General features: G+C 55.0%; 1 protein-coding gene across 5 annotated transcripts in view; it reads left to right on the top strand.

Moving 5' to 3' along the window:
- The first annotated feature begins 9,665 nt into the window (after positions 1 to 9,665).
- GFRA2 (GDNF family receptor alpha 2) overlaps positions 9,666 to 27,038 on the top strand; it is a 98,463-nt gene continuing 81,090 nt past the window's right edge. Inside the window, exons 1-4 of one of the 5 annotated variants that reach the window (XM_016959184.4) lie at positions 9,666 to 9,732; positions 10,739 to 10,814; positions 16,018 to 16,332; positions 23,815 to 23,898. In XM_016959184.4, coding sequence (XP_016814673.1) covers positions 10,775 to 10,814; positions 16,018 to 16,332; positions 23,815 to 23,898 — 439 coding nt within the window. In that variant the 5' untranslated portion in view covers positions 9,666 to 9,732; positions 10,739 to 10,774. Of the gene's footprint in view, positions 9,733 to 10,030; positions 10,815 to 11,700; positions 11,810 to 16,017; positions 16,333 to 23,814; positions 23,899 to 27,038 lie in introns of those variants that run through there. The other 4 variants (XM_063816903.1, XM_016959185.4, XM_054657278.2 and 1 more) reach the window with 4 other exon arrangements.

Here is a 27,038-nt window from a genome sequence, read left to right as displayed (position 1 = left end):
CAGAGCTTTGAGTTGAGTGAAGAGTACAGATAAGAATGGGAGACTTCAACAGAGTGCAAGAAGAGCTAAGAGAAGCATACACAGCAGGACCTGGAGGCCTCAGTATTCTCACCTGTGAAAAGGGAAAGTTCCTTTTTACAAAGGAGCACCGAGTCACTGGAGTAGCAAAAGCTGTCCCAAGTAGTGCAGTGGGCAGGGGGTACTCATCCTGAAACAGATAGCGAAGGGTGGTCCCCAGAACTCACCATGGGATGTGGGCTGCCTGGAAAAGTCAACAGGTTCTTACGTCTGCAGGGCATTGCTTACATTTCAAAGCATAGTCATATTCAGTGTCTCATTTGATCATCCTTGTCCCTTGTGACAAGGGCAGGGTAGAGGACTGTTATCCTAGAGGAACTAAAGTCACATGGTCAGCTGGTGGCAGAGTGGGTGGCTGAATCCAAGTGTACCTTGCTGGCTCATTCCATGAGGTGAACTGGATGGAAGATGAATTTCGGGAGTTAGGTTGGAGCAGAGATGAGGAGAGCACCGAGATTCAACAGTACACACATCCCTCCCTCCCTCTCTCCCTCCCTCTCTTGCTTCCTTTTTCTTTCTTTCCACTAGGAAATCCTTCCTGAGGGCTGACCATGGGCATTGCGCTACCCCAGACTGTGCTGAACTCTTTTCTGGACTGGCAGCATGTCTGGGGTCAAAGCTAGAACTCAAACCCTTGTCCAAGCCTCTTTCCATAATGCTGGATGGGATGTTCTCCCAGGAGTCAGGTAGGAAGAATATGAAAGGCTGGGCCCATCCCAGGGCAAGGGAAGACTGCAGAATCCTGAGCTTCATTGCTTGGGGGAATGCAGAGTGCCTTTTGTAGTGGGGAGGGAGCAGGTGCCTGTACCCCTGGGAATGTCCCATCCTGGAGCCCACTGTGTGGACTGGACGTGATGGTGACTATGGTGACTTTTGCTGGGGAGTAGGAGAGGGAACTGTAGCTGCTCGTTGTGGCAAGGAGCAGCCTGCGGCTGTTGAAAGCAAACAGCATCCACAACAGCTAGCACTTCAGGGGCAGACATGCTGCTTTCTGCCCAAAGGCCACTGCAGTCTGAGGGACTTCCAGGATCCTCCCCATATACTGGATCCTTGTGGACATGGGAGTTATGGAAAGGCAAATTCCATATTGGTATAAGGAAAAACCACTCATCAGCCTGGGCAACATGGTGAAACCCCGTCTCTACAAAAGATACAAAAATTAGCTGGGTGTGGAGGTGCACGCCTGTAGTAGACAAAGATGGAGATACCATAGCCCATGGAGACCACCGTAAAGTGAGAGGCACGGGTGGCAAAGGCTTTACGTTGACCTTGGCCTGAGGGTATCTTCAGAATGGTGGAGATGATGTAAACATAGGTGATCACTGTGAGTGAGAGGGAGCTGATGAGCAGGACCAGGGAGGTGAGAAAGTTCAACAGCTCAATGGCGCGAATGTCAACACAGGCCAGGTGTGCACCTCCACGCTCAACTAATTTTTGTATCTTTTGTAGAGACGGGAGGCTGAGGTGGGAGGATCACCTGAGCCTGGGGAGGCTGAAGCTGCAGTGAGCTATGATGGCACCACTGCAATCCAGCCTGGGTGACAAAGTGAGACCATGTCAAAAAAAAAAAAAAAAAAAAAAAAGCAAAGAAAGAAAAAAAAAAGAAAGAGGCCACTCAATTGTCCGCGTTATCTGTGATGTAGAATGCAGCCCCTGAGTCAAACAAGATCCTGTCACTGGAGATATTTATAAGAAATTGTCTTTGTTCTTAAAATTAAAAAGTATTTTATTTTATTTTACTGAAGCATTTAAGCAAAAGCTAACTCACAAATAGGGAATTTGGGGTTAGTGAGGACACCTTGGTCCAGTCCTAGATCAGCAACTTCCTGACTGTGTGATCGCTGTCACGTAGTGGGACAGATCGCTTGATGCCTGGACGATACATCTTCCCATGTGAGAGACACTGATTTCAGAGAGCTCTTGGGAGGCCCAAGGGAAGCAAACTTGCAGAAAAAAGCACCGAAGGCTGTTGAGGGCTGTGCACTTGCTGGTAGTTCATTACTGTTGTCATGTAGGGCTCCTTCCAACCTACAGCAGGTGATGACTAAAATTCTACCATTAGCAATTCATTCTTTGAGGTTAAACATTGCTCTGCCACCCAGGGTTTCCTGTTCTGGAAAGAGAGATAGGATACCAGGAAAGCAGGAGTGCATGGGGACAGTGGGGGGAAGGAGAGAAAGTTCTAGATGATGGGAAAAGAAGTTTCCAGAATGAAAGGTCAAGGTGAGAGGGTAGGCATACAGGTAAATGTGCTCATCTGGCCAAACTCTGGGTTGGGCCCAGGGAAGGCATGTGTCCTCAGAGAGAGACACTAGTTTCTGTTTTCTGGCCACAGCCCCTTGGGAGGTGCCCTCTGGGTCCTGCAGTCAGACCTGTGCCTTTTGAGTGACAGTCCAGCTCAGACCTAGCCCTTGGCTAAATAGATACTGCCTGTGGAGCTGTTGGGACTGAGAGCTCTCTGCGGGGGGCATCAGGCAGCAGGAGCCGGCTCCCCAAGGCTTGGCAGGAGGAGTCATTGTCCCTCTTCCTTGATTCTGCCTTGACCTTGGGTACCTGGCAGATGGCCAGTGTCTTGAGAGATGAGGTGGGCGTGTGTGCCCAGAAGAGAAGCTGTGAGGTTTCTCCAGGCAGCTTTCATCTGCAAACACAGCACCAACTTCAGGATAAGGCTGGGGTGTAGCCAGTATAGTGCCAACTACAGAGGGAGTGCAGTGTCTCTGGGGCAGCAGGGGCAGACCAGGCACCCAGCTAGGATATTTTAGGCTTAGGATAGCTCAACAGAAGGGTGGTTTACTAGCTCAGCTCCTGCTGCCATCGGGCAGCTGTGAAGGGGGAAGGCGAGGAATGAGGTTTCACAGTTTTCTCGAGAAGTCTGGGATTTCTGGCGAAACAGGAATTCAGAGAAACAGCCCTTCCCAGGTCTGTCTTGGATGACACAAAGACGATGCCAGATGACTTGAGTGCTTTTTCCTTGCCCTCCGTGAGCCCCTATTGTGGGACAAAGCAGCAGAGAAGCCCAGGCCTGTAGTAGGTGGATGCCTGATTTCTGGCCTGTGAGAGAGGCCAAGTTGGAATTGGAAAGCCCACTGGATGAGTCCTTAGCTCTGCCACTTGCTGGCTATGTTGTAACCTTGGTCATGTCATGAGTGGTCTTCAAGAGTGAGTTTGTTCCCTGAGGCCAGGTGCAATGGCTCATGCCTGTACTCCCAGCACTTTGGGAGGCCGAGGTGGGTGGATCACCTGAGGTTGAGAGTTCGAGACCAGCCTAGCCAACATGGTGAAACCCTGTCTCTACTAAAAATACAAAAATTAGCCAGGCAAAGCAGCACACGCCTGTAATTCCACCTACTCGGGATGCTGAGGCATGAGAATCGCTTGAACCTGGGAGGTGGAGCTTGCAGTGAACTGAGATTGTGCCACAGCACTCCAGCCTAGGTGACAGACTGAGACTCTGTCTCAAATAAAAAATAAATAAATAAATAAAAAGAAAAAGAAAAAAGAAAAAAGAAAAAAAGAGACAATGTGTTTGAGTTTGTTGTCTGAGAAGGGAAATTAATTCTCTCACGCCCCCCTCCCAGGGATGTTGTAAGGACTTCAAGATCATGGATGTGGAAGATGCTTTGTACAGCCGGGAAGTACAATAGTCACATAAGGTGGTCTTGATGGCTTCCTGTCAGAGCAACTTCCCATCTGCTTCCACGGTCTACCCACTCTGCCCAACCCCCATGGGAGCTGCAGCAGCTGCAGGTTCCTCCCTCTCTAATGGGCTACCCTGGGGCTTGCAGGACTCCCTGAGATGGGTGGGGCTACAGAGAGGTCTGCGAGGCCCTGGGGAGAAGCTGGGTAAAACCAGAGCTCCACCTCCTGCCGGTGCCTACCTCTAAAGAGAATGATGAAGCACTGAGAACATTGACCGAAATCAATTAGAGAAATCAATGGCCCTGAGTGCAGTATGCATTTCTTCCCTCCTAGCCCAGTCCCACCCAGCCTGCCCCAGCAGCCCTGTTCATTCTTTGGGATCAGATGGTTTATTTAAATTCCTGCTGGTCTCCATTGCCAGACTAGTGTGCTCCTTCTAGGCTGGGACTCTGGAATCTGGAGTGTGGAGGGAATGTTAGCGATGGGTCAACTTGCCAGTAGGAGGGAGGTAGGGGCTGGAAAAGCCCATGCATGACCCAGGCCCAGGGCACTTAGCTGGGCACCAAGCTGGGCACCTGACAGAATCCTTTCTGGGCTCTAGACTTGAACTCCAAAGCTTATGCCAGACAAGGTCCACAGTAAATATTTTATTTAGTTTTTAAATAAAAAATAAAGTGGTCAGCTGGGTGTGGTGGCTCATGCCTGTAATCCCAGCACTTTGGGAGGCCAAGGCGGGTGGATCACCTGAGGTCAAGAGTTCGAGACCAGCCTGGCTAACATGGTGAAACCTTGTCTCTACTACAAATACAAAAATTAGCTGGGTGTGGTGGTGGGCGCCTGTAATCTCAGCTACTTGGGAGGCTGAGGTAGGCCATTCACTTGAACGTGGGAGGCAGAGATTGTGGTAAGCCAAGATCACGCCACTGCACTCTAGCACTGCAGCCTGGGCGACAGAGTGAGACTCTGTTTCAAAAAAAAAAAAAAAAAAAAAAAAAGTCACTCTCAGGATAAGCTTAATTTTTTTAGAATAAAAAATAAAACAAGGTCCACAGTACAGATTTTAAAAGTAATTTCAGGCTGGGCACAGTGGCTCAGGCCTGTAATCCCAGCACTTTGCCAGGCTGAGGCAGGAGGATCACTTGAGGCTAGGAGTTCATGACCAGCCTGGGTAACATATGGAGACCTCATCTCTGCTAAGTAAATAAATAAGCCAGGTGCAGGCCTATAGTCTCAGCAACTAGGGAGGCTGAGGGGCGAGGATGACTTGAGCCCAGGAAGTCAAGGCCACAGTGAGCTATGATTGCACCACTGAACTCCAACCTGGGTGACAGAGCGAGACTGTCTCAAAAAAAAAAAAAAACTTTGATTCTCATGATTTTTTTCACACTATTTGTGGATAGGGAAGGGAGGAAGAGGGTATCTCAGGTGTTGTGAAGGGGAATATGAACATGTGTGGGCCTGGAGAGCCGCCACTTTTCTTGTCCGATACAAGGCACAGAATTGACCAGTTGAGGGTGCTGGATCCTGACTGCCCGAGTTTGAATCCAGATTCTGCCACTTAAAATATGACCTTGGGCAGTTGAATCACTTCTCTTGCCTCTCCTCTCTCACTTGAAAATGAGGCTATTAATAGTACCTAATAATAGCCATCGAGTTATTATAGGAATTTGAAGGAGTATTAACTTGTATCTAGCCATAAATTTGGCTACTTTAATTATTATTTTTCCAAGGACAAAGGCTGAGCCGCTAGGCTGGTCACTTTGTCTTGGCCTGGCGACTCTCCCTGTGTTCCAGCATCATGCCAATTCATCCTTACACTGCCTCTGACAACCCTCTCCCTCCGTCCACGCCCACTGCCACTCCCTGTTGGGCCCTCATTACCTCTGCCTGGGACTGTTACAATCGCCTCCTAATTGGCCCCTGGTTTCCATCCCTCACACAGTCATCAGATCAATCTTCCTAAAACATTATTCTCATCATGTCAGTTGCCTGCTCACAAACCTTCAGTGGCTCCTGGTGCGTTAATCTGAAGACTGCAAGGCTTGGTTCTTCTCCACTTGAGCACCCCAATTGGACCCTCTAGTTCTTCCCCAACCTGTGCACTTGGCTCCTCCCACCCACTGGATCGTTCCTTTCCTGAGAACTTTCTCTTTTTTTTTTGAGGCAGGGTCTCGCTCTGTTGCCCAGGCTGGAATGCAGTGGTGCGATCTCGACTCACCGCAACCTCTCCCTCCCAGGTTCAAGTGGTTCTCCTGCCTCAGGCACTCGAGTAGCTGGGACTACAGGTGTGTGCCACCACACTTGGATATGTTTTTTGTATTTTTTGCAGAAACGGGGTTTCACCATGTTGGTCAGGCTGGTCTGGAACTCCTGACCTCAGGTGATCTGCCCGCCTCTGCCTCCCAGAGTGCTGGGATTACAGGCATGAGCCACCATACCCAGCCTCCTGAGAACTTTCTAATCACTGTGCTCTTGCCTCTGCTGTTTGCTCGCCTGGAGTGTCCTCCTCTGTGCTCAGCCAAATTCTACCCATCCTTCCAGCTCCAGCTTGAATCCTACCCCTAGCAAGTCCTCTCTGATTGCACTCCTGAAATCCAGTGGTACCAACTCTTCCTTTCTCCCACTGTGCCTTTGTTTTTTTCAGTATCTTCTCATAGCTACACGCTTGACTCTATAAATGCTTTCACGGGAGGGGCAGTCTTGCTGTATTCCCCACAGCCTTTGGCACTGCTGGGGCCAGAGAAGTCGTTCAATAAGTCTGTGCTGATGGATTGATTGTGGGGTGCCCTGGATCAGGCTCTGTCCCATGGCAGAGGACACTTCCACCTTGCCAGTTCTGTGGCTCCTGAGAGTATTAGCTGGATGTGAGGCACCTTCTTTTCACTCCTGGTCGATTTTTATCTCTGGGGTCAGGGAACCCTCAGCCTTCTTCCCTTCACAAAGGAATGAGATTGTGGTCAGTGAGCAGTGTGGCCCAGGCCTAGGTGCGCATGTGTGCGTGTGTTGGGGTGGGGCCGCAACGCCCTCCCCTCCACTGGTCCTTCTTCCCTCTCCTGCTATCCAGAGAACCCACTCCATAAGCAGAGAGGACTAGAGAGATAAGAGAAAGGGAAGGAATGGAAGGATTCGGTGTTGCCTTTCCCTCCCCATGCTGATTTGGACTCTAGGATCTGTGATGGCGAGGGACTGTGGGCAGGAGGCTCAGCTGCTGGTGAACTCAGGAGCACTGGAGTGAGCCAGGAAGGCTGTAAAAGGACTCAGGCACTACGGAATGTGTGGAAGTCTGTTGGTGAGCCTAGGGCTTGCCTCCTACCTGCTAGAGACTTCACATTTTCCTATAACTACCTCTTACGACAGCTGCTTAATAGTCTCTGTTGCCCTTGAACCCCTGTAGTTTTTTGTTTCTGCTTCTCATTTGCCCCTTAGGTTTTATTGCCTTGTCATAGGTCCCTAATTCTTCTTCTAGAACCCAGAGCAAAGCAGTAAACAACTTTATATGGGCCAGGCATTGTACTAGCCGCTTTGTGTAGTATCTTATGTAATTTCTACAACTTTGGTTTATCTTTTTTAATCCCCATTTTATAGATGAGATGACTGAGGTTCAGAAGTCCTCTTATCTATAAGATGTTACAGTACATGTTCAACTGTGTTTCCTCTGTAGATCCCGGCACAAGGCGGGGGGTCTTCCTCATGGCAGATGCTCAGGAAATAAGGGATGATGCCATTTTTAAGAGCAGTTTGGGTTGAGTGTTGGGGTGGGCAGAGGGTGGGGTGTCATGGGATACATCTGTATAGGCAGTAGGTAAGAGAGGGTCCAAGGTCAGAGCGCCCTGCAGTCACACGAGCTGAATGCTGGTGGTGACTGATTGGTGTTCTCTACTGTTCTTGGGATGGCTGGGTGGTCTTGGGTCGCAGAAGGGCCACTTACCTCCTGCTACCGGAATCCTCTTTCCTACTCCCGTGGGAGCTGAGTGAGAACCATCCCCAGGGCTTCATTGCTGCTTTCTCAGCCCCATTTTCTGGATAGGTGGGAGGGGAGAACTACATATATGATTCAGAGAATTTCTCTCATTATGCTCAAATGAAGTTAAAAGAAAGTGAAATTCTTTTTTTGTGGGGAATGGGAGAGGGATATGCTGAGCAGAAATTCTGGAGTTTGGAGCAGGGTCCTTGGAAGAGGGAAGGCCTGCGTGAGATTCCGAAATGGGTGGTGGTGGGGAGTATTTGGACAACCAGAAGACCCTGGAAGTCGAGGAGATGAGAGGGGGACATTCATTTAGGCCAGGCTCCCAGCCTCGGGCCTCCAGGCCAAGCCTGCCTGGCAGTGTAATTCCTGTCAAGTTTTATCTTTTAACCTACACTTATCCAAAGCCGGTTCCTTATGCTCCCCAATTTTTGGAAAAAAAGCCAAGAGACCTTGTCAGATGCGAAGTCACTTCCTAGAACATGAGAGGCTTGGAGGAATGACAGGGAGGGCAGGCCTGAAGGGGGCTTTCCCCAACTCCAATCCCTAAGCCCTCTGTCCCAGACTCGTCACTACCCAGCTAGGGCCTAGGCTCGAAGCAGGCACAACTGGATGGCTGGGGGAGAAGATGGAGGGAGGAAGGTCGATGCCCCAGGACGGACCACAGGAAAGAGGCGTTCACAGGAGACTCGCTCTCTGTGCTTCCAAGGCCGGGAGCAGCCGCCTTCCCGCCTAAATCCTCAAGATGGAAGTTGCTCCCTCTAGCTTTCCCAATAGCTAAGGCTGCTGGTTTTGTTAGTGACCCCTCCCTTCTCGTCCAAGTCGATTTCTAGCATTTACTGGATTCCAGAGTCTTGTTATTTAAGAATGCATCTTAAACGGTACTATCAAATTCATGTTACGTGCAGCCCAGATTGTTTTGGGCAGCACGAAAAGTTTCTGAGGCGCTGCGTGTACCCCACCCCAGGACACCGTGTGTGCGCGCCGAGCTGAGTGCGAGGAACGTGGCGCGAGGGCCGGGGGATGCCGGGCTGCGTCGGTGTGAGCCCTCGCGCGACCGCGACCCCGCGCCTCTCCCGCTCTCGCCGGAACGTGACCGCAGCCGCACCTCTCCTCTAGCCCTTTCCCAGCCAGACGCTTCCTTTTTGGTCCTTCTGGGCGTTTATTGTAAATTCTGCGACTAAAACACGCCGGTGAGCCCGGCCCACCGACAGATGGATCAATCGCCCCCTTCCCGGCTAGGGGAGGAGGAACCCCCCAACCCCGGAGCCTAGGGAGCCGGGAGCTGCCTCGGGACGAGCTCCTCGGAGCCCAACCGGCTGCGGAGCCCCGGCCCGGGTCGGTCTCGGGGCGCTCCTGCCGGGGTGGGGTGCGAGCCCCTGCCCGATCCCTCTGGGGCGGTTCAGGCAGGTTTGCCGGCCACCGAGGAGGTGGTCAGGGCGCCCTGGCCCAGCAGGCTTCTTCCCGAGCCGGGGGAGGGGAGACCGGCTGGGGAAGGGGCATCTCGAAGGGGTGGAGGCCGGGGCGGGCGGGAGGCAAGCGCGCCGCGGGCGTGAGGGCAAAGTTCCCGAGGTCCGCGCGGAGAGCACACGTGTATGTGCGCGCGGGGCTAGGCCGGGGCCGGCAGGCTGCGTTGGGTTCGGGGGCGCGCGGGGCCGGCGCCGAAGGGGATAATTCCTTTCCCTGGCACCATCGGGGAGACGCTTTGTCGGCCTCGGCTCCTGGGCGCAGGGACGCCTTAGCCCACGGAGGGTGGAGCCCCCCTCAGACCCGGGCCACCGGCTGGGGTTTTTCTAACGCCCTGCCCCCCGAGCCCCCGGATGGCTCGGGCCCCACGGACTCCGCGCCCTCCAGCCTCAGCTCGGCTCCCCAGGCTTCCCAGACCCGGCGGCGCAGGGGGCGGGGGCAGGGGCAGTGGGGGTTGGAGGGCGCAGCCCGTCCCCAGGGTGGGGAGAGCTGCGGGGGGAGGAGGAGGAGGGTGCCGACGCTTGAGTGGGTTCGAGCCCGAGCCGTAGCCGGGGGAGCCAGTCAGTTTCCGGCCAAGGCAGCAGGTCAGTCCCAGGAAGGGCGGGCGATTGAGCCGAGGGAGCCGGCGGCTGGGCTCTCCTCTCGGCCCGCGATCCCCGGCGCCGCCGCCGCCGCCACCGCCACCGCCACCGCCTTGTCGCCGCCGCCGCTGCAGAGCATCGTAGCTCCGCCGCGCTCCCGCGCCCCGCGCCGCCAGCCGCCTGGGAGCCCGAGCGCCGAGCCCGGGGCGGAGGAGAGGGGCGCTGGCGCGAGAGCCCGGGCGAGGGAGCCGCGAAGGGAGAAGGGGGCGGGCGGAGGGAGGAGCAGGGAGAGTGGGAGAAGGGGGAGGGAGAGAGGAGAGCGAGGGAGAGCTAGAGAGAGCGAGAGCAAAGAGCGAGCGAGGGAGAGGAGAGAGAGAGAGAGAGGAGAGAGAAAGACACACGCACGCAGAGACACACGGTCACTGGAATTCCATTAGAAAAAAGTGAGCCGAGCAAGGGTTAGCGGGAGAAGATTTTTTTGAATCTTGTCTTCGTCTTGGTGCGAAAGAAGCGACTCCAGTCTCTCGTCCTCGAAGCTCCGACTGGATTGTTCTTGGGCGCTGACACCCGTCTGTGGATTTCTTTTCTATTTGCATTTTATTCCGACCCCCTCCCTCGCCGCTTCCTTCCAGCCCTTCACTCGCAAATCGCCTCTCTCCCCACCTCCCCAGGCCCCTCCTGGGAAGCGCAGGGGAATTGGACCCGCGGGGACTCACGCCTTCCCGGACGATTGGAGGGGAGGGCTGACCCTAGGACTGGGCTGTTGGCTTAGAAAGCCGATACACAGATACGCGTATATTTGACTGTAGCAGGCAAGGGGGGCGTCGAGAGGCAGCAGCCCATCGCCCGCCTCTCACCCCACCCCCTCCAGCCAGAGGCGAGAATCGCAGGACTCGGGATCTTCATCGGGTGGACTAGCTGGGATCTCCGCATTGGATTTGGGGCTGATTACCACTGCTTGGCTATTATTATTGTTGTTGTTACTACTATTATTTTTTTTTTACCCAAGGGAGAAAGACAAAAAAAACGGTGGGATTTATTTAACATGATCTTGGCAAACGTCTTCTGCCTCTTCTTCTTTCTAGGTGAGTACCTGCGGGCGGCGAGCTCGAGGGGGAGGCGAGAAGCCGGAGAGGCGGGGGGCGAGCGGAGCGCCGGTGGGGGGCTGGCGGGAGGTCGGCGGGGAGAGCGCGCCGTGGAGCTAGCCGGGCCCGGTGCTGGCGAACCGAGCGGGGCCGGGCGGCAGGGACGCGGACGAGGGACCGGAGCCGCGGCTGGCTGGCGACGCGGGGGGATCGGGAGGGAGACTCAACATCCGAACCAGCCCCGCAGACACTGTGCACGCACACACACACCCGCGCTCGCTCACACGCCAGTATAGCGCGCATCTCCCCCGAAATAATGGGTTCGAATTGCGGCAACTTAAGGAAAAAAAATATCCAACTCTTGATCTGCAAGAAGGGAGGGAGAGAGAGGCTCCTAGGCGGGGAGAGAACAGTCCTGCGGGGTCTGCCTTTCCTGGTCTGCTCCCCGAGTCGGTCGTGGTGGAGGGCGCGGGTTTCTCCGGCGGCTCCCGCTTGGACATCGCGCGGGGAGCGCTGGCAGTCACTCCCCACCTGCCAGCCGCGCCTGGCAAACGCAGCCCGCGTCCCCACGCCCTGAGCCCCTAACCGGCGGCTCCACTCCCCGGAACACTTTTCAAGTTTCTCCCCACCGAGCCCCGAGCCAGATGGGTGGGCGGGAGCGGAGGGTTGTGAGCAGCCGTTCCCGGCCTTCCCTCCTCCACCTCTGGGGGCCGCGGACCCCCGTGGCTGGTGGGAAGAGGCGGGAGGGAGGCCAAAGTTTGCTTCCTCCGTTGAAGAGGGTGGGAGGCGAGGGAGGAAAAACGGGTCTGAACAAAGACCACGGCTCCTTCTGTAAGCCCCCCCCCCCCCCCCCGCCTCCAGGGCAGGGAGGAGAGGCTGCCTGGCGCCACTGAGCCCCACGCAGTTTCTTTTCCACACAGAATTCCCAGCTCCTCTCTCCCTTTTAAGCTAGGTGAAATCGCAGCTGCTTGGGAAATGGCAATCTCCGGAGGGAGGTGAGGAAAGGCGATTGTTTGCAAGGCTGTGCACCACCGGGAGTCCCAGGCAGGGCTGCTGCCAGGGAGTAGACGCTCCCATAGAGGGAGCCGGGTAACTACTGTGTATGTGTGTGTGTGTATGAGTGTGTTTGTAAGGAGCACACGTCTGCTTCAGTGAGGGTGTAGTTCTACCACCTTGGCTTGCTGTGTAGCCAGTGTTGAGCCAGGCTGCCCAGCGGGGTCATGATCTCACCCTCTCCCTCTTGCAGTAGGGGATCTGGGAAGGCCCGGAGTCGGGAGGTAGGAGCTGGTTACAGGAGGATGTGCGTCGTCTAAGAAGTGCTCGCCAGACTAGGATAGGGGACCGGAGTCATTGGGTGTCCACACAGGCTCTGGACTCTCTGCCTGTCCCCTCTGCTTCCCGCCAGGTGCGAGTCCCCAAGGGGGCAAGTCCCTGCTCTAGGGTGTGGCCTCAGAGGTCCTACCTCCCTCAGCCAGAGGCAGCTTCTCTCTGGGGTGGGAGGGGCTCCTCTAGGAAGCTGGAAGTTGCTCTGGGCCCGCTGTGATCCCGAAGCCCTTCTTGGCAACCCTGGCAAGTGGACTCTCGTTCTGAAGGGGCTACTATAAAATCTGACCTTTTTCTGCCACTGCTAGCTTGAAAACCCAGCCTTCTGGGTCCAAGCATGATCAGGGCCAAGGTGAAAAAAAATTGTATTTCAGGCAAAACAGCCAGATTGCCTGCTGCTGAGCTGCACACCCCAGCATGGGCAGGGCTCCCAGGTGTGGGCACCATCTGTGGTCGGGGGCTGGAGAAGAGCAGTGTGGGCCCCTGGTCATTGCAGGCAGGCTTTCTCCAGCCGGGCAGGCTAAGGAGTCCACCTTTCTCCTTTTCAGAAGTGGCTGGGGTTCCTGCTCGTGGTGGGTGTGTATGTGTGTGCATGGGAGATGATCAGAGAGGCCCAACCCAATGTCTGCAACCCTGGAGGCTGAGTGTTGAGAGGCGGGGGTGAGAGCAGAAGAGCAGCAGGCTCAGCATCCCCTTGCTCCACAGCCCTTCAGTTTCCTTCCCTCGAGAAGTCCCCTTCTAAAGCTGGGCTGAGTGGAGTGACCACGGATACTGAAAGGCTTTGGGTTAGGCCAGTGGAAAGGAAGGGATGGGTTGGTGTTTAGGAAACTTCAGCCCTGGGGCCCTTTTCCTGGCAGGAAGCTGGTTGAAAATCCCACTGGGTGGGTGGGTGGAGGGTCGGGGGAGGTTTTTCTGGGGCTTGAGACTTGGTGGGCAATTTCAGCTGGGGGCAAAGGCCTTTGGTGTGCCCCTACTGAGATTCTGAGTGAGGTCTGGGCTGGATAACCCATGGTGGAGAGAGAGGCCTTTCTTGCCCAGTATCTTGACCTCCAGTGCTGACCCAGGGAGAGAAGGAGATGGGGAAAGTGACTCGGGTGGGGGTGTTGGGCTGGCCAGAGGGGGCCACTTCCGACTGACTTTCTAGCACACATTCTAGCTCTGGTGGGATGTTGGATGCAGTAGGGCAATTGTAGCTCTGTGTTGCTTCTCCACCCCCCTCTACCCCTGTGTCTCTAGCAGCTACTCCCTGTGTCTTGATGGATCAAAGTTTTCTCCTAATTTAGGATTTGAAAACATCACCAGGACACCCCCTGCCCTTCACTCTCTTAGGATTCTTAGCTAAAGGCTGCAGGCTGCAGGGATTCCTTTCTCTGGCTGGGCTTGATTGGTTCTGGGGGTCATGGAATGAGCTAGAAGAGTCAAGGATGGTTTGGTGAATGGATGCCCCCCCGGCCCTTCGCAGAGTGTGTCCCTTGCCTGGCCACACGTGCCAGGTGGCAGGATGGGGGAAGCCCTCAGTTCTGGCACGGGAGCCTCCCTAAGATTGTGTAAGGATCATCCTGTGGGGCTCTAGGCCCAACTGTAGGACAAGCAAAAAAAGCGTCCTTATGCCCTGAATCCCCTGGGCTAATCTTCTGACCTTTAAGCACGCGGTGAATTCTGTGCCTACAGAAGGCTAAGGAAGCCAGGAAGTTCCATTTCCAGGCCCCCATGACAGTGCAGCCTTCAGTTCAGTCAAGGTGGGAGGGCATTAGCCTATGGGGAGGCAGGGTGGTTAAGTCAGTGGAGGGCCCAGGGCTATATTCTTCCAGAGGCTCCCACAGGCTGGCTGGGGGCCGCAGGTACAGGCGGGGCCGTGTCAACTCAGCTGCTCTTGGGGGGCCCGGCTGTACGCGGGTCCTGCTCAGGGAGGTAGGAATCTGCTGAAGCCGGGGAAGAAAGACGCTTGTGTGGAGGACAGCTCTCCAGCCAGTGCCGGGCCTCAAACTCCGGTCTGATTTCTTCTCTGGTCTTGTCTCAGCCTGGCCACATCCATCAGCCTTCCTGTTCTGGGGCAGAGGTCTGGTCAGTGGGAGAAGGGCACGTCTTTGCTCTGGGCCCCGAAGAAGCCTTCTGTACCCCAGGCCCATCCCTGCTGTTCTTCTCTGTTGTCCCCTGGGGATGGGTCTCCTGGCTGGTCCCACCGGGAGTGGATGGATTCCTGTTCTCTGGGGGCTCTCGGGAGCGAAGGCCCGCTGTGCAGCGCGCTGCCTCTAGGTGTCGCTGTCTCCCTGCGGTAGCGCCCCCCTGAGCAGGGCCTCCCGGGGGATGGCCTGAGAGTGGCTGTTCTGGGTAGGGATGGGGAATTCTGCGGTATTGAGGAGGGGACTTCTGGCCTAGGATTTTATTATGTTCTGAGGCGAGATGGAGTCGAGGAAGCCTCCCAAATTACTCTTTCGGTCCAGGAAAGGGCAGTCATGGCTCTGGGCCATGGTGCGGGCTTTTCCTGGTGGCAGGATCTCGAGTTAGGGGCTTATCAGAGGACAGGGGGACTGGGAAGACGGTGTCTGTGTCTGGAGGAAACCATTTTAGGAGCTTGGCTTTGAAAGGATCAGGCGAGCCTGTCCCTGCCGTTCACCTACCTCTTTTTTTCCCTGTCCCCTCCCTCCTGAGGCACTGTGGGTGTGGACATGGGGGCCAGGATGGGAAGGTGGCCTGATGGGGGATTGCACATTGGTGGAGGAGCAAGGTTCCATTTGCAAGGCTGGGGTCCGAGGAGGGGAGCTTTTCCCTTTTGCAATTATTTGGCTTTTGGAAGGAAGAACAAAATAAGAGATAGAGGGGAAGGGAGTTTCAGAGGAGGGTGGAGAGGAAAGAAAGAGAGGAGCTGAGAGAGAAAAAACAAGGCCATTGAAAGACGAGGTAAAAGGTGATGAAGAAACAGACCTCTTGGGAGGCCATCAGCAAGAGAAGCGTAAGATATAGCCAGGCGCAAGCAGAGCTAGAGTGGGGAGGAGAGAGCAGGGGGCGCGGGGGGCATGGATGCTCCCCAGGCTTGCCAAAAGCATTTTCTATTGGAGGGGGCCGGGGCGGAACTTGTCTCTCGGAAGGGGAGAGTTCAGGTCTCCGTCTGGTGTGAAGTTGGACTAGAAGGTGTGGAGGGGTGAGGGGGGAAAGGGGTAGCTCCTCCTTCCTGGGCTCGCCTGGACGGTAGAGTTAGGCTCATCTCTCCCTGTCTTGTCGTAAAGTCAGAATGAGAGTCAGAGTGAGTTCACTGGGAATCAGAGGGGGTGTTTCCACCGCTATGTGTGACCTTGAGTTGTCATCACTCTTCTTTGGGCCTCAGTTTCCCTAGGGTAAAATGTGGGGTTGGGCTCTATGGTGTCTATAAGGTCCTAACAGGCAATGACAACGAAATGACTTCGCACTGCATCCAAGGTTTAGTGCAGCGCCATGGATGGGCCTCTGGCTGGAGCTGGGGTTTATAGGAGGCCTGGGTGGTATGAAAGTGAGATGTTCCCCACTCCCTGCACCCCCCAGCAAGCCATGCAGCCCCCAGCTCTCTGCTGAGGCTGTGACATTCTCCTCTGGGCTCCTGACGTCTTAGACTGAGGTCTTGAGCCGGGACCTTCCTGGCTTTATTGTGCTGTGCTCCTAGGCCCAGGGCCGCTGCTGAGGAGGAATGGAGTGCAAAGGGAGAAAACTTGCTCCTACATCCAGGGGAGGATGACGCCTGAGTTCTCCCTGGGGTATGAGGAGGGCTGTCCCACAGAGTCGCCTTGGTGTGCTTTGGCGAAATGGGGGTGACGTTCCCAGCAGGGCCCAAGCCCCCAGGCCTGCATCTTGGGTGGGAGATTGTGGCGGCCGTCATTCATGCTTGTCTTCCCTCCCCACCACCCAGACGAGACCCTCCGCTCTTTGGCCAGCCCTTCCTCCCTGCAGGGCCCCGAGCTCCACGGCTGGCGCCCCCCAGTGGACTGTGTCCGGGCCAATGAGCTGTGTGCCGCCGAATCCAACTGCAGCTCTCGCTACCGCACTCTGCGGCAGTGCCTGGCAGGCCGCGACCGCAACACCATGCTGGCCAACAAGGAGTGCCAGGCGGCCTTGGAGGTCTTGCAGGAGAGCCCGCTGTACGACTGCCGCTGCAAGCGGGGCATGAAGAAGGAGCTGCAGTGTCTGCAGATCTACTGGAGCATCCACCTGGGGCTGACCGAGGGTAAGCCTGGGCGGGGCTTGCCCAAGGGGAGGGGGTGTGGCGCAGGCAGAGAGGACGTGTGGCGGGCCAGGGGTTCAGGAGGGAGGACTAGGTGGTGGCGCAAACTGGCCAGCTCTCTATGTCTACCTGCTAGGGGAACCTAGAACCCAGAGAAGTCGCCGCCCCACCTAGGAGGGTGGCATTGTTTGGAAAAGGCCAGGAGAGACAAAGAGGAGGCAGAAGCAACAGCTGGAGGAGGAGAGAGGGAGGTGGTGGGAGGAGGAGAACAGGCGCTGGAGGAAGGGGGGTGAGTGGGGTGGGGGAGGTGAGCAGGGGTTGGGTAGGAGCAAGACCACGTGATTCAAGCAAGGACGGTGTGAAGTGGTTCCAAGAGAAGGTGAGGCAAGAGTGACCAGGCAGATGGAGAAGTGAGAACCAGGAGAGAGAAGGGGCAGGCTGGGTGCAGGCTGAGAAACCAGCCACTTCCGCTGCCACGGCTGCTGCCCTGCTACGGCTGCTGCCCTGCCCCAGGGCTGATCCCAGAGCTGGCTGCCCCTACTCTGTCCTTCTGGCTCCTGCCTCCCTGCTTCCAGGACACCAGCCCTTCATGTGGCTTCTGGACCCCATGGCTGACCTGTCACCTTCTACAGGGCTTGGGGCAGTGTGCAGGCAGCAGGCCCCACATCCCTTGGCAAACCAGCCTCCGAGTCACAAAGTAGAACCTATAAGTCCCCCCGCCAATAACACACCTTCACATCCCCTCCCCCTCCAGACCTGGGTGTGGAGGATTTGCATCTGTTTAGGAGGTGGGCCACTGTAACCAGATGTTCATTTATTAATTGAATGCATGTTTATTGAGAGCGTACTGTCTGCTACACTCTAGGTGTTGTAGGAACAGTTGAGGGCAAGCTGATGCAGCTTCTGCCCTCCTGAAGCCGAGTCTGGGGGGGTGCGGATAAATAAGGGGGCTTCTGTCATTTGATGGCATAAGTGCTGTGAGAGGGAAGACACAGGGTGCGATGGTAGCAGCTTGGAGGGGGCATCCACGTCTTTGCTGTAAAATCTAAAGCGTCTTCCTGGAAGAGACAGGCTCCAAGCTGGGGCTGAAGGGTGAGTCAGAGTCACGAAATGGAACATAGGTGAAGGGAGGCAGGAAGAGTGTGGGAGGTGGAGGGAACAGCATGGAAAGGCCCACTGTGAGAATGGAACCTGTTTACAGAGCTGCAAGTGGCTTAGAGTGGTGGTGGTGGGTGGCAGGTGGTGTGTCGTGGGTGGTGGTGGAAGTGGGGAGGAGAATTAGGGGCACAGGGAGGGATCCCTGAAGGGTTTTAAGGGCGATGATCAGATCTGTGCTTCAGCAAAATGCTTCTGTGGTTCCAGTGGAGAGAGTAGATTAGAGGACTGTCCAGAAGCTGCTGCTGTGATACAGGCCAGGAACAGTTGTGGCAGAACCAGCACAGTGGCAAGGAAGGAAAAATGGGTCTAAGAGCTATTTATTTGTGTATTTATTATTTTTATTGGGGTCTCACTAGGTTGCGCAGGCTGGTCCCAAGCTCCTGGGCTCAAGCCATCTGCCCGCCTCGGCCTCCCTAAGTGTTGGGATTACAGGTGTGAGCTACCACACCCAGCTAATTTTTAAATATTTTTTTGGTAGAGATGGGGTCTCGTTATGTTGCACAGGCCTATCTCAAACTCCTGGGCTCAAGCAGTACTCCCACCTTGGTTTCCCAAAGTTCTGGGCTTACAGGTATGAGCCACTGCCCCGGCCCTCTGAGAGCTATTTAGAAGAGAGAATCCACAGGTCTTGGTGACTGATGGGAGAGGAGAAGGGGAGGGGAGGGAGGAGTCAAGAAGGGCACCCAGTTTCCTGTCTTAGGCAGCTGAGCAGATGATGGAGGCCTCAGAAGAATCAGGCCAGTCTTAGAGTGGAGAGGGGCGGGCGGGGGGATGGGGAATCTGTTTTGGGGCCCATGCCTCTCATTGACCACACCCTGCAGATGTGCAGGTCTAGAGTTGAGGGAGGAAGTGGGTCTGAGCGAGACTGAGGAAGGGACATGAGCCTGCAGGTAGAAACCAGGGCCAAGGGGGTGTGCATGACCGCAGTGAGAGGAGGGCGGTAACAGACCCCGGAGACCATGGCATTTAAGGATGTGGGGAAGGGAGCCTGCAGGGAGCTGAGAAGGTGCTGGGGAGAGGTGGGAGGAACAGCAGGAAAACAAGGTAGGGTTCATCCCAGAGGAGAGGACCCTCAACAGGGTCAGATGCCTTAGGGTAAGCTGAGGCTGAGGCTCTTAGCTTCTTAGACACCTGCTGTGTGCCTCAGAGGGTGACACACTGGATTAGCCATGCTCCCCGTGCCGGCCATCGGCCATCGTATGGGGCAGGAGACCTTTCCCCGGGCCCTCCTGCTGGAGGGAGGAGCCTGGTTAGGGAGCAGACAGGAACAGGGGGATTGGGAGTGATGAATGCAGATGACTCTTTCCAGAATTTTGGTGTAAAGAGGAGAGAACAAAGGATGCTTAAAAAAAAAAAAAGATGGGAGAGGATCGAGCAGTTTAAAATCTAACATCGGACAGTAGTGATGGCGATGTTGCCATGAAGAAGACAGAAGGGTCTTCTGTGGAATGGTGCCTTTGGGAAGGGGAGGGGCTGGGTCCAGGGCGCAAAGTGGGCCAGGGGATGAGCCTTCGAACAGGGGAGCAAATGCTCCCTCCAGGTGCTGGGCGGGAGGGAGGAAGTGGCTGCAGGTGTGAAGCCAGATAGAGAGGGATCCCTGACCAGTCAGAGATGGCTCGAATATGTTCTAAATATGGGAATAAGAAATGCATATAATTACTACCATCATTAATAGCAAAGTATTCCTCATGAATCAGGCGGTGCCTTCTCCCTAGCAACCTGGATTCCTAGAACTAGCATGAGCAAAGGGAGGAATACTGTCCTGAGGGTACTGCACTCTATTCTTCAGGAGATAAGGCGCTGTCTTCACCCAGAGCCGGACTCTGTAGCGTACAAATAATTAAAGCGCTCGATGCCTGAGCCGAGTAGTTGTGTTTCTTGTCTTCTTTCTGGCAGCCTTCAGTTTCCACCTAAGGGAGACTGGGCAGCGGGTTCGGGTGGGCTGCAGAGTGGACAGGGGAGAGAACAGGACAGAACTGTCACCCAGAACAGCTGGGGGGGCACTTGGGCCTTTTAGCACCAACAGCCCTTCCCATGTCACTGGCTCCCTCTGTATCACTGCATCAGGCCACGGGAGGACTGTGCTGATGGGATCCCAGGGAAATGAGCACGATGCTGTGTGCGTTTAGCTGCACGCTGCTGTGTGGTTTTCAAGGCCCCTTGATCGGGAGTGCCTGACTGCAGATGGCTTCTCTGGTTCCAAATCTCGTTTTTTGAGACAGGGTCTCACTCTGTTGCCTAGGCTAGAGTGCAGTGGCATGATCACAGCTCACTGCAGCCTCCACCTCCTGGGCTCAAATGATTCTCCCACCTCAGCCTCCCGTGTAGCTGGGACCACTGGAGCCTGCTACTATGACTGGCTATTTTTTTTTTTTTTTTAAAGTAGAGATGAGGTCTTACTATGTTGCTCAGGCTGATCTTGAACTCTGGAGCTCAAGCAATCCTTGTGTCTTGGCCTACCAAAGTGCTGGGATGATAGGCGTGGGCCGCTTGTGCCTGGCCTTGAGTCTTTTTATTTATTTATTTTTTAATGAGATGGAGTCTTGCTCTGTTAATGCAGGCTGGAGTGCAGTGGCAAGATCATAGCTCACTGCAGCCTCAAGTTTCTGGGCTCAAGTGACCCTTCTGCCTCAGCCTCCCGAGAAGCTAGGACTACAGGCACGTGCCACCACGCTTGGCTAGTTTATTTTTTATGGAGGTGGGGTCTTGCTATATTGCCCAGGCTGTCCTCAAACTTCTGGCCTCAAGCAATCTCTTCCCACTTTGGCCTCCAAAAGTGTTGGAATTATAGGCATAAGCCGCTGCGTCCCGCCTGGTTCTAGGTCTTGAGATGGTTTATTCATTCATTTATTCAACAACCATTTGTTAAGCACCTACTGTGTGCCTCAGAAGGTAACAGCACTGTAGGAACCGTGTTCCCTGTGCTGGCCAGCAGACAGGTCGGGAGACCTTTCCTCTGGGCCCTGCCTAGAAAATACACCCTTACTTTTTTCCTTCCATAGAAGACTGCATCTTTTCTCTGTAGGGAAATTCTACCTTCTCCTGGGTCTTGGGAGCCCAGAGGTAGTTTCTGCCCAGGGCTGACCAGGGGAAGCCAGGAGGCCTCCGGGTAGTGTTCTTGTGAGTGGCGGGGTCTACCTGAGAGGTAAGCGTCCATGGCCTGTTGAGCAGTCTCCCTGAGGGAGGCTGCGAGTCCTTCCTCCCTGTTCCTTGATAACATTTAATAACCTGATGCAGGCCTGGGGCTGCGGAGAGGGCAAGAATCGCTGAGAGGAGCGATGTGTGTAGGATTGGATTTTCCTTCCGATTCTCAGCCTCTCCTTGACCCCTGCTGGTGGGCGTGATTTACCATGGGGCTCTGCTCCGCCTTCCTGGGACTTAGCTCTCAGTATGCAGTCAAGGCGCACAGCAGGTGCAAAGAGCCCGTGGCGGCAGTGGGGAGGATGGGGAGAGGGCTGGGGTGGGAATGTGACCGCAAGACGTGGCTGCTGAGCTTCTAGAGTCTGAACTGCAGAGGATCTGGCGATCATTCAGGCTCACCCCTACCATCTGGCAGGGAAACTGAGGCATAGATGGGTGAGATGGCCTCCCAGGGCACACAGCAAGCTCGTGGCAGGACCCAGAGTGGGTCCCAGGTCCCCGACTCCTTATCCAGGTCCCTTTTCACTGTCTTGGGGGCGATCCCACGGCCTGGGCCCCGTTTTCCTCACTGCCATTACCACCACCAGTATTTACACAGGGGGCTGCCACTCTTGGCTGCATGGGGGCTTTGAGACCAGGTTTCTTGCCTTCTGCAAAGGTGACACTGAAATTCAGGGTTCTTTGGTCCGAAGGTGAAGAGCAAAGCCTTCTTCCATTCCCAGAATCTGACATTCTGGCTCTGGTTTCAGTGGCTCACGCCTCGGGATTTCTCACTGGTGAATTCTGTGGCAGAAACAGGCTACACAAGTTGACTTAAAGAGGCTGGGCCCCTCCAAATCAGTTCCGGAAGAGGCTGTTCCCACCCTGCCACCCCCACCCCATTAATCAGACTGGCCTAGCTAAACCTAGGCCCATGGCTGCGCTAGATGCAGTAGGGAAGGACAGGCCCCCCCACCACCCCGGGGGACCATCTGGCAGACAGAAGACTGATCTTGGGAAAAGGGGAACAACAGTACTTATTTAGGAATGACTTGGTTCCGGTAACACTCTGCATTTTGGGAGACAGTATTCACAGCAGTGAAGCACTTGTGCTTTGCCTGGGTGTGAACCCTGGCTCTGTCGCTTGTTAGCTGTGTGACCTTGGTCAAGCTACTTAATGTCTCTGTGCTCCTTGTTCCTCCTTATCAGTCAAACAGGGAGAAAAATAGTGCCTATCTCATAGAGTAGTTAAGAAGATGAAATGAGCTATATCTAAAGCACTTTCAGTACTGGCACCTGGAAAGCGCAGTCTAACATTATTTTTATTGTAAAAGTGATTTCCTAAGTTCCTATATTGTTTGGCCTCAATGAATAGCAATGGCTGGTAACCCCACCCCAAGGAGTTTCTCAAGAGAGTCTAAAGTGCCAGTAGGTGGGGTGGAGGACATTGAGATCATCCAGGCTGGTCAGGGGCCCAAAGGCCCCAAGGAGAAGGTGGGATCAGATATGGGCCGTAAATAATGTGTCTTGGCTGGGCGCGGTGGCTCACGCCTGTAATCCCAGCACTTTAGGACGCTGAGGTGCACAGATCGCTTGAGGTCAGGAGTTTGAGACCAGCCTGGCCAACATGATGAAACCCCATCTCTACTAAAAATACAAAAATTAGCTGGGCATGGTGGCACGCGCCTGTAATCCCAGCTACTTGGGAGGCTGAGGTGGGAGGATCGCTTGAACCCAGGAGATAGAGGTTGCAGCAGTGAGCCAAGATCGTGCCACTGTACTCCAGCCTGGGTGAGAGTGAGACTCTGTCTCAAAAAAAAGAGTCTCGTTTGGATGAGGCTGTTGTCAAATTCCAGCTGGGCACCTGCTGTGTGTCCTGGGTGTTGCAGGGCATGAGGGTTGCTTTTAGGAGGTGACATGAAAGGTGGAGGCTGTTCCTAATGCAGGGAATGTGCTTCCTCCTTGTCCTCTGGGGCTGCCCATTTCTTGGGGGTCTGCCGGAAGTAACAGGCAGCCTCCTTGCTCGGTGAGCCTGCAGGGGGCTAGTTGAGTCTCCAGTTCCAGCCTCTGGGTGACCACATGCAGTGGGGTTGCAAAGCCCCTCTTCCAGGTCCATGATACCTTGCTGCAGGTAGCCCTGAAGAGGCTGCCCCACCTGTGCTCTCTTAGGCAGAGGGTGCCTGCCTGGGCACCAGGCCCTGCCTGGATGGGAAATGAGTCTGTGAGGCTGTGCCCTGCTTTTCACTACACACACACACACACACACACACACACACAGGATGAGTGATAAGCCATCAATTTCCCCTCACCAATAATGTCTCAAGAGACTATTTCCTTTCCCGCTGAGGCCTCAGCAGAGGAGGGTGGGATTCCTGACACTGGTGGGGTCTTCGGGGGAGCCCTGGGCCATCCATCTCCTGTTATTCACTTGCTTTTCCATTCCTGAGCCCCCAAGGCACCCAAAGCCTCGAGGAAAGGTCCAAGGAGACTGCAGGTGGTGGGGAGAACAGGAGGGCCCTGCAGGAGAGGGGCCACGCAGATGGAAGCTAGGGATCAGCCCACCCACTGAGCAGACCTTCAGCCCCTCCAGCAAGATTCTCCTGGTGACACGATGGGGGGCAAAGAGGAAATTCTGTCCTCCTCAGTGACCTGGGCGGAGCTGGCGTGGTGTGATGGGAAAGGGTGCTGGTGGGAGGGCCAGGACAGCAGAGTCTAATTCTGGCCCTTCCAGGAGTAGCTGCGTGATCTCAGGCAGGTTTCTTTACCTCTCCGGGCCACCTCAGAGCCCTCTCTTGTCAAATGGGGAATGATTGTGGAGAGCATTCTGGCTTCAAATCCTGCAGTTGATACCTGGCCTTACGTGGGCCAGCATTGCTCCACTTCCCCCAGATGCACCTGCAAGTCCTTCCAAGGGGGCTGGCCATGCAGGGTGGTCACGAGAGAGAAGCATCAGGCAGTTCTGAGCTGCTGTCAGGGAGCTTCTCCTCTAGTTGGGGAGACAGACCTGCCCAGATGAAATGCTAAACATTTCGTTGCTAATGTGCCCTGGTCCTGCACTCTTCACTTTGGGAAGGGCTGCCCTGTCTCTTATCCTTTGGGTGGCACGAGCTTTCCCCTGGTAGAGAGCTTTCCTCCGGCAGATTTGCTAAGTGCCGGCAGCGCTCTGGCCCGGAGGAGCCCGCATCTGATGCCTGTTCTGTCTTCCAGGTGAGGAGTTCTACGAAGCCTCCCCCTATGAGCCGGTGACCTCCCGCCTCTCGGACATCTTCAGGCTTGCTTCAATCTTCTCAGGTAAGTGAGCTCGCACTGGGACTTGGCCCGTTCTCCTCTCATCCCTGTGGCATGGCAGATGGAGCTCTGGGCTTGGACAGGCATCCTGGCGTCCGATGATGGCCCTGCTGCCCATCAGCTCGTCCCTTAACGGTTCTGAGCCTCAGTTCCTCCTCTGTAAAGAACACGATGCCCACCTCCCTGGGTGCTTCTATGGAGCAAGGCGTTGGTGGAAATTGCCTGGCCAGGTGGCTGTCATGGAGTAGGGCTTGAATCTGGAACCTGGTGTCACCCTTCTATCTTACCCTTGTTCCCTCTTTCCAGTTCCCTGGCTCTCCTGCTTTGGAGCTCTTCCACTTCGTCAAGTTGCTTAACCTGTCTGGGCCTCAGTTTCCTCAGCTGTGATGGCAGAGTACCGTACCGACCTCATTGGATTGCCGCGAGGTCTAAGTGGGTCAGTGGGTGGTAAAGTGCTCAGCGCGCCGCATCAGTCAGCGTCAGCTGTGGCTTGTTATTACTGGTCCTATGACGATCTGTTCTGCCCTGGGTTTTCCCTCTCTCTTGAGGGCTCTGCTTCTTGAACCACATGAAGGGAGGTGTCTGCAGGAGCCACTCTGGTCCTCAGGCCACCCCCTGGGGAGTGATACCGTCTGCATTGGGTTCTAGCTTTGTCTGCCAGGCTCCACATGTAGGCACCAGGTAAAGCTCTGGGGGTCTTTCTTCTCGGCTTTGTTCTCTCTGGCATCTGGGAGACACTGGGCCCAGGGCAGCCCACCCTGCCTGGGCACTGGGGAGGGGGTTCCGGTCTTGGGAGTGCTCTGTGGGGGTGGGGGGTGAGCTCCTCTAGGGGATTGCTGGAGATTGATGCTCCAGGGGTGGCCAGAGTGGGGCTTGTTCTCAGGGATCTTTGAGCACAGGAAATCTCGTTTACATGCAGTTTTGTGGCAGTCTGAAATCTTCTGGAGTTTCTGTGGCTCTAAAGCGGGGTTTTCAACAGCAGCACTATTGACATTTTGGGCCGGTTAATTCTTTCTTGTGGGAGGAGCCGTCCTGTGAGTCTGAGGATGTTCAGCAATGTCCCCGGCCCCACTGGATGCCAGCCGCGCTCTTGCAAGCTGTGACAACAAAGATGTCCCCAGACAGGGCCAGATGTCCCCTGGGGGGCACAGTCACTGCCAGTTGAGAAGCACTGCTGTAAACTGTGAGCTGAAAGCATTTCCAGTGAGACCCTAAGCCCTTTCAAATAAAGAACTCTCTAGGACCATGTTTCTCAACCATTCTTTTTTTTCCATTATTGTTTTCCAAGGAGAAAAAATAATTCTTCCTAACTAGAGAAATTAAATACCAAGGAATAACATTTTGTCTTGAAGGTTTGAGTTTTGGAGGACCATAAACCATTGTAAGATCTCCTTTTTCTTTTTCTTTTTGTCCACCCAAGAACCAGCTTTTGCTCCCTTGAGGTGACGCCCTTCCTTCCCGTGGAGAAAGCACGCTCTAGGAGATTGAAACAGGGATGATACACGTGTCCATAGTGGGAGAAATCTTGGATGCCCAGGAAGGGAGGCACTGGCCAGTGGGTGGCCATCTGGGTGTGGCCTTGGGCACTGGCGGTGGTTGGGGTGGTGGTAAATGGAGTGGAGACCTCAAAGTCAGCTGGGTTGAGCACCTTGCCCTGGGCTGTCAGCATCATAACCCCCAGTGGGGCCATACAGAGGCTCTGAGCTCAGAGCAGCTCCCATGCTGGCACTGCCTGTGGGCACCATGGCAGCTGTACGGTAAGTCTTGGCCAAGGGCTGGACTGGATGGGGCTGAGAGTCCTTCCCGCACAGACATTCTGATTCTCACATTTCCTGATGAGTTTTGCATAGAAATCCACTTGGGACCATTCCTTCTGAGACAGTGCTCTGGGGCTCAGAAGCAGGTTGAGGATGCCATTGGCCTGTGGATGCTATGGTGGGCACACCCTGGTGGCCGCCAGATGCACCCACGTTCTACTCTGTGTGAAGCTCAGGTACCAGCAGATTACTACTGCGTGCACAGGTGGCACTGGGCTGCCCTCCAGTAATAAATAGCTTTGACTTGCTCCTGGATGTTGAAGCGCAGAGATCCTCGCCTTAGCCCAAGCCCCTTCTGCTCCCTGGACTCATGCTTAAGTATCTTCCTAGCAGAAAATCTTTACCTAATGGACTTGACACTCTGTGGGACAGGATGTTGACAAGACAAATGAGGAAGTTACTAGGTCTGCAGCTCACCGAATTAGCCCCCTTTTACCTGCTGCCCAGAGATAACTGGGCCCCACGCAACTCTGGGTTTCTGTGCTCCAGGGACCACTCCCTGCCATGAGGGCTGGGCTTTGGGGACTGTGCTGTTCCCTCCTCATTGCCTCTGTTGACTCTGCTTCACCCAGAGAAGCGTTAGGGTTAGGTGAGTAGGCAGCTGTGTCTGGGGAGACTTGGGCACATAGTTGAGTAGGGAGGCCCCGGCCCTGCTACCAAGAAACCAAGCTGGGGCTGGGCACAGTGGCTCACGCTTGCCTGTAATTTCAGCACTTTTGGAGGCCAAGGTGGGAGGATTGCTTGAGCCTAAGAGTTCGAAGCTGCAGTGAGCTGTAATGACACCACTGCACTCCAGCCTGGTCGATAAGAGTGAGACCCTGTCTCAAAAAAACCTCCAAAAACAAAGAAAAGAAACCAAACTGGCCATGGTGAGGAGCTCAGCAGAAAGAAGGCGAGAACGGGAGCTGGGAGGCGGTTCCAATGCAGTCCCCACCACAGATCACCTGTAGGATCTTGGGTAGGCTCATTTCATGTGCCAGATCTTCTGTCTGAATGAGGACATGAGCTTGGAGCAGTGCTTCCCAACCTTTGTCCCATCAAGGCGCACAGAAAATGGTGATGCGGCAGGGTGAGCAGACCAGCTTAATGCTCAGGCCATCACGAGCCTCCTGCTTGTCAATATCCGGGCACATGTATCCCCTACCTGTGTGTCGCACGCTGGCTGCAAAGTCTTGTTGTGAGTATCCCAAGACCTGCACTAGAGCTTTGGCATTAAAAGGCTGCCACCCCATAGGATTGCATGAAATCCCGTGGGAAGCCCCTCCCCACCCAACTCATATTGCCTGCGTGCTGCCCCCTTCACTTCTCTGTGGGGAAAGACTGTGG

This window comes from Pan troglodytes, chromosome 7, assembly GCF_028858775.2.
Source record: "Pan troglodytes isolate AG18354 chromosome 7, NHGRI_mPanTro3-v2.0_pri, whole genome shotgun sequence".
Taxonomy (NCBI): Eukaryota; Metazoa; Chordata; class Mammalia; order Primates; family Hominidae; genus Pan; species Pan troglodytes.
Note: the sequence above shows the minus strand (reverse complement) of the source record. Positions and strands in the feature narration are given on the sequence as shown.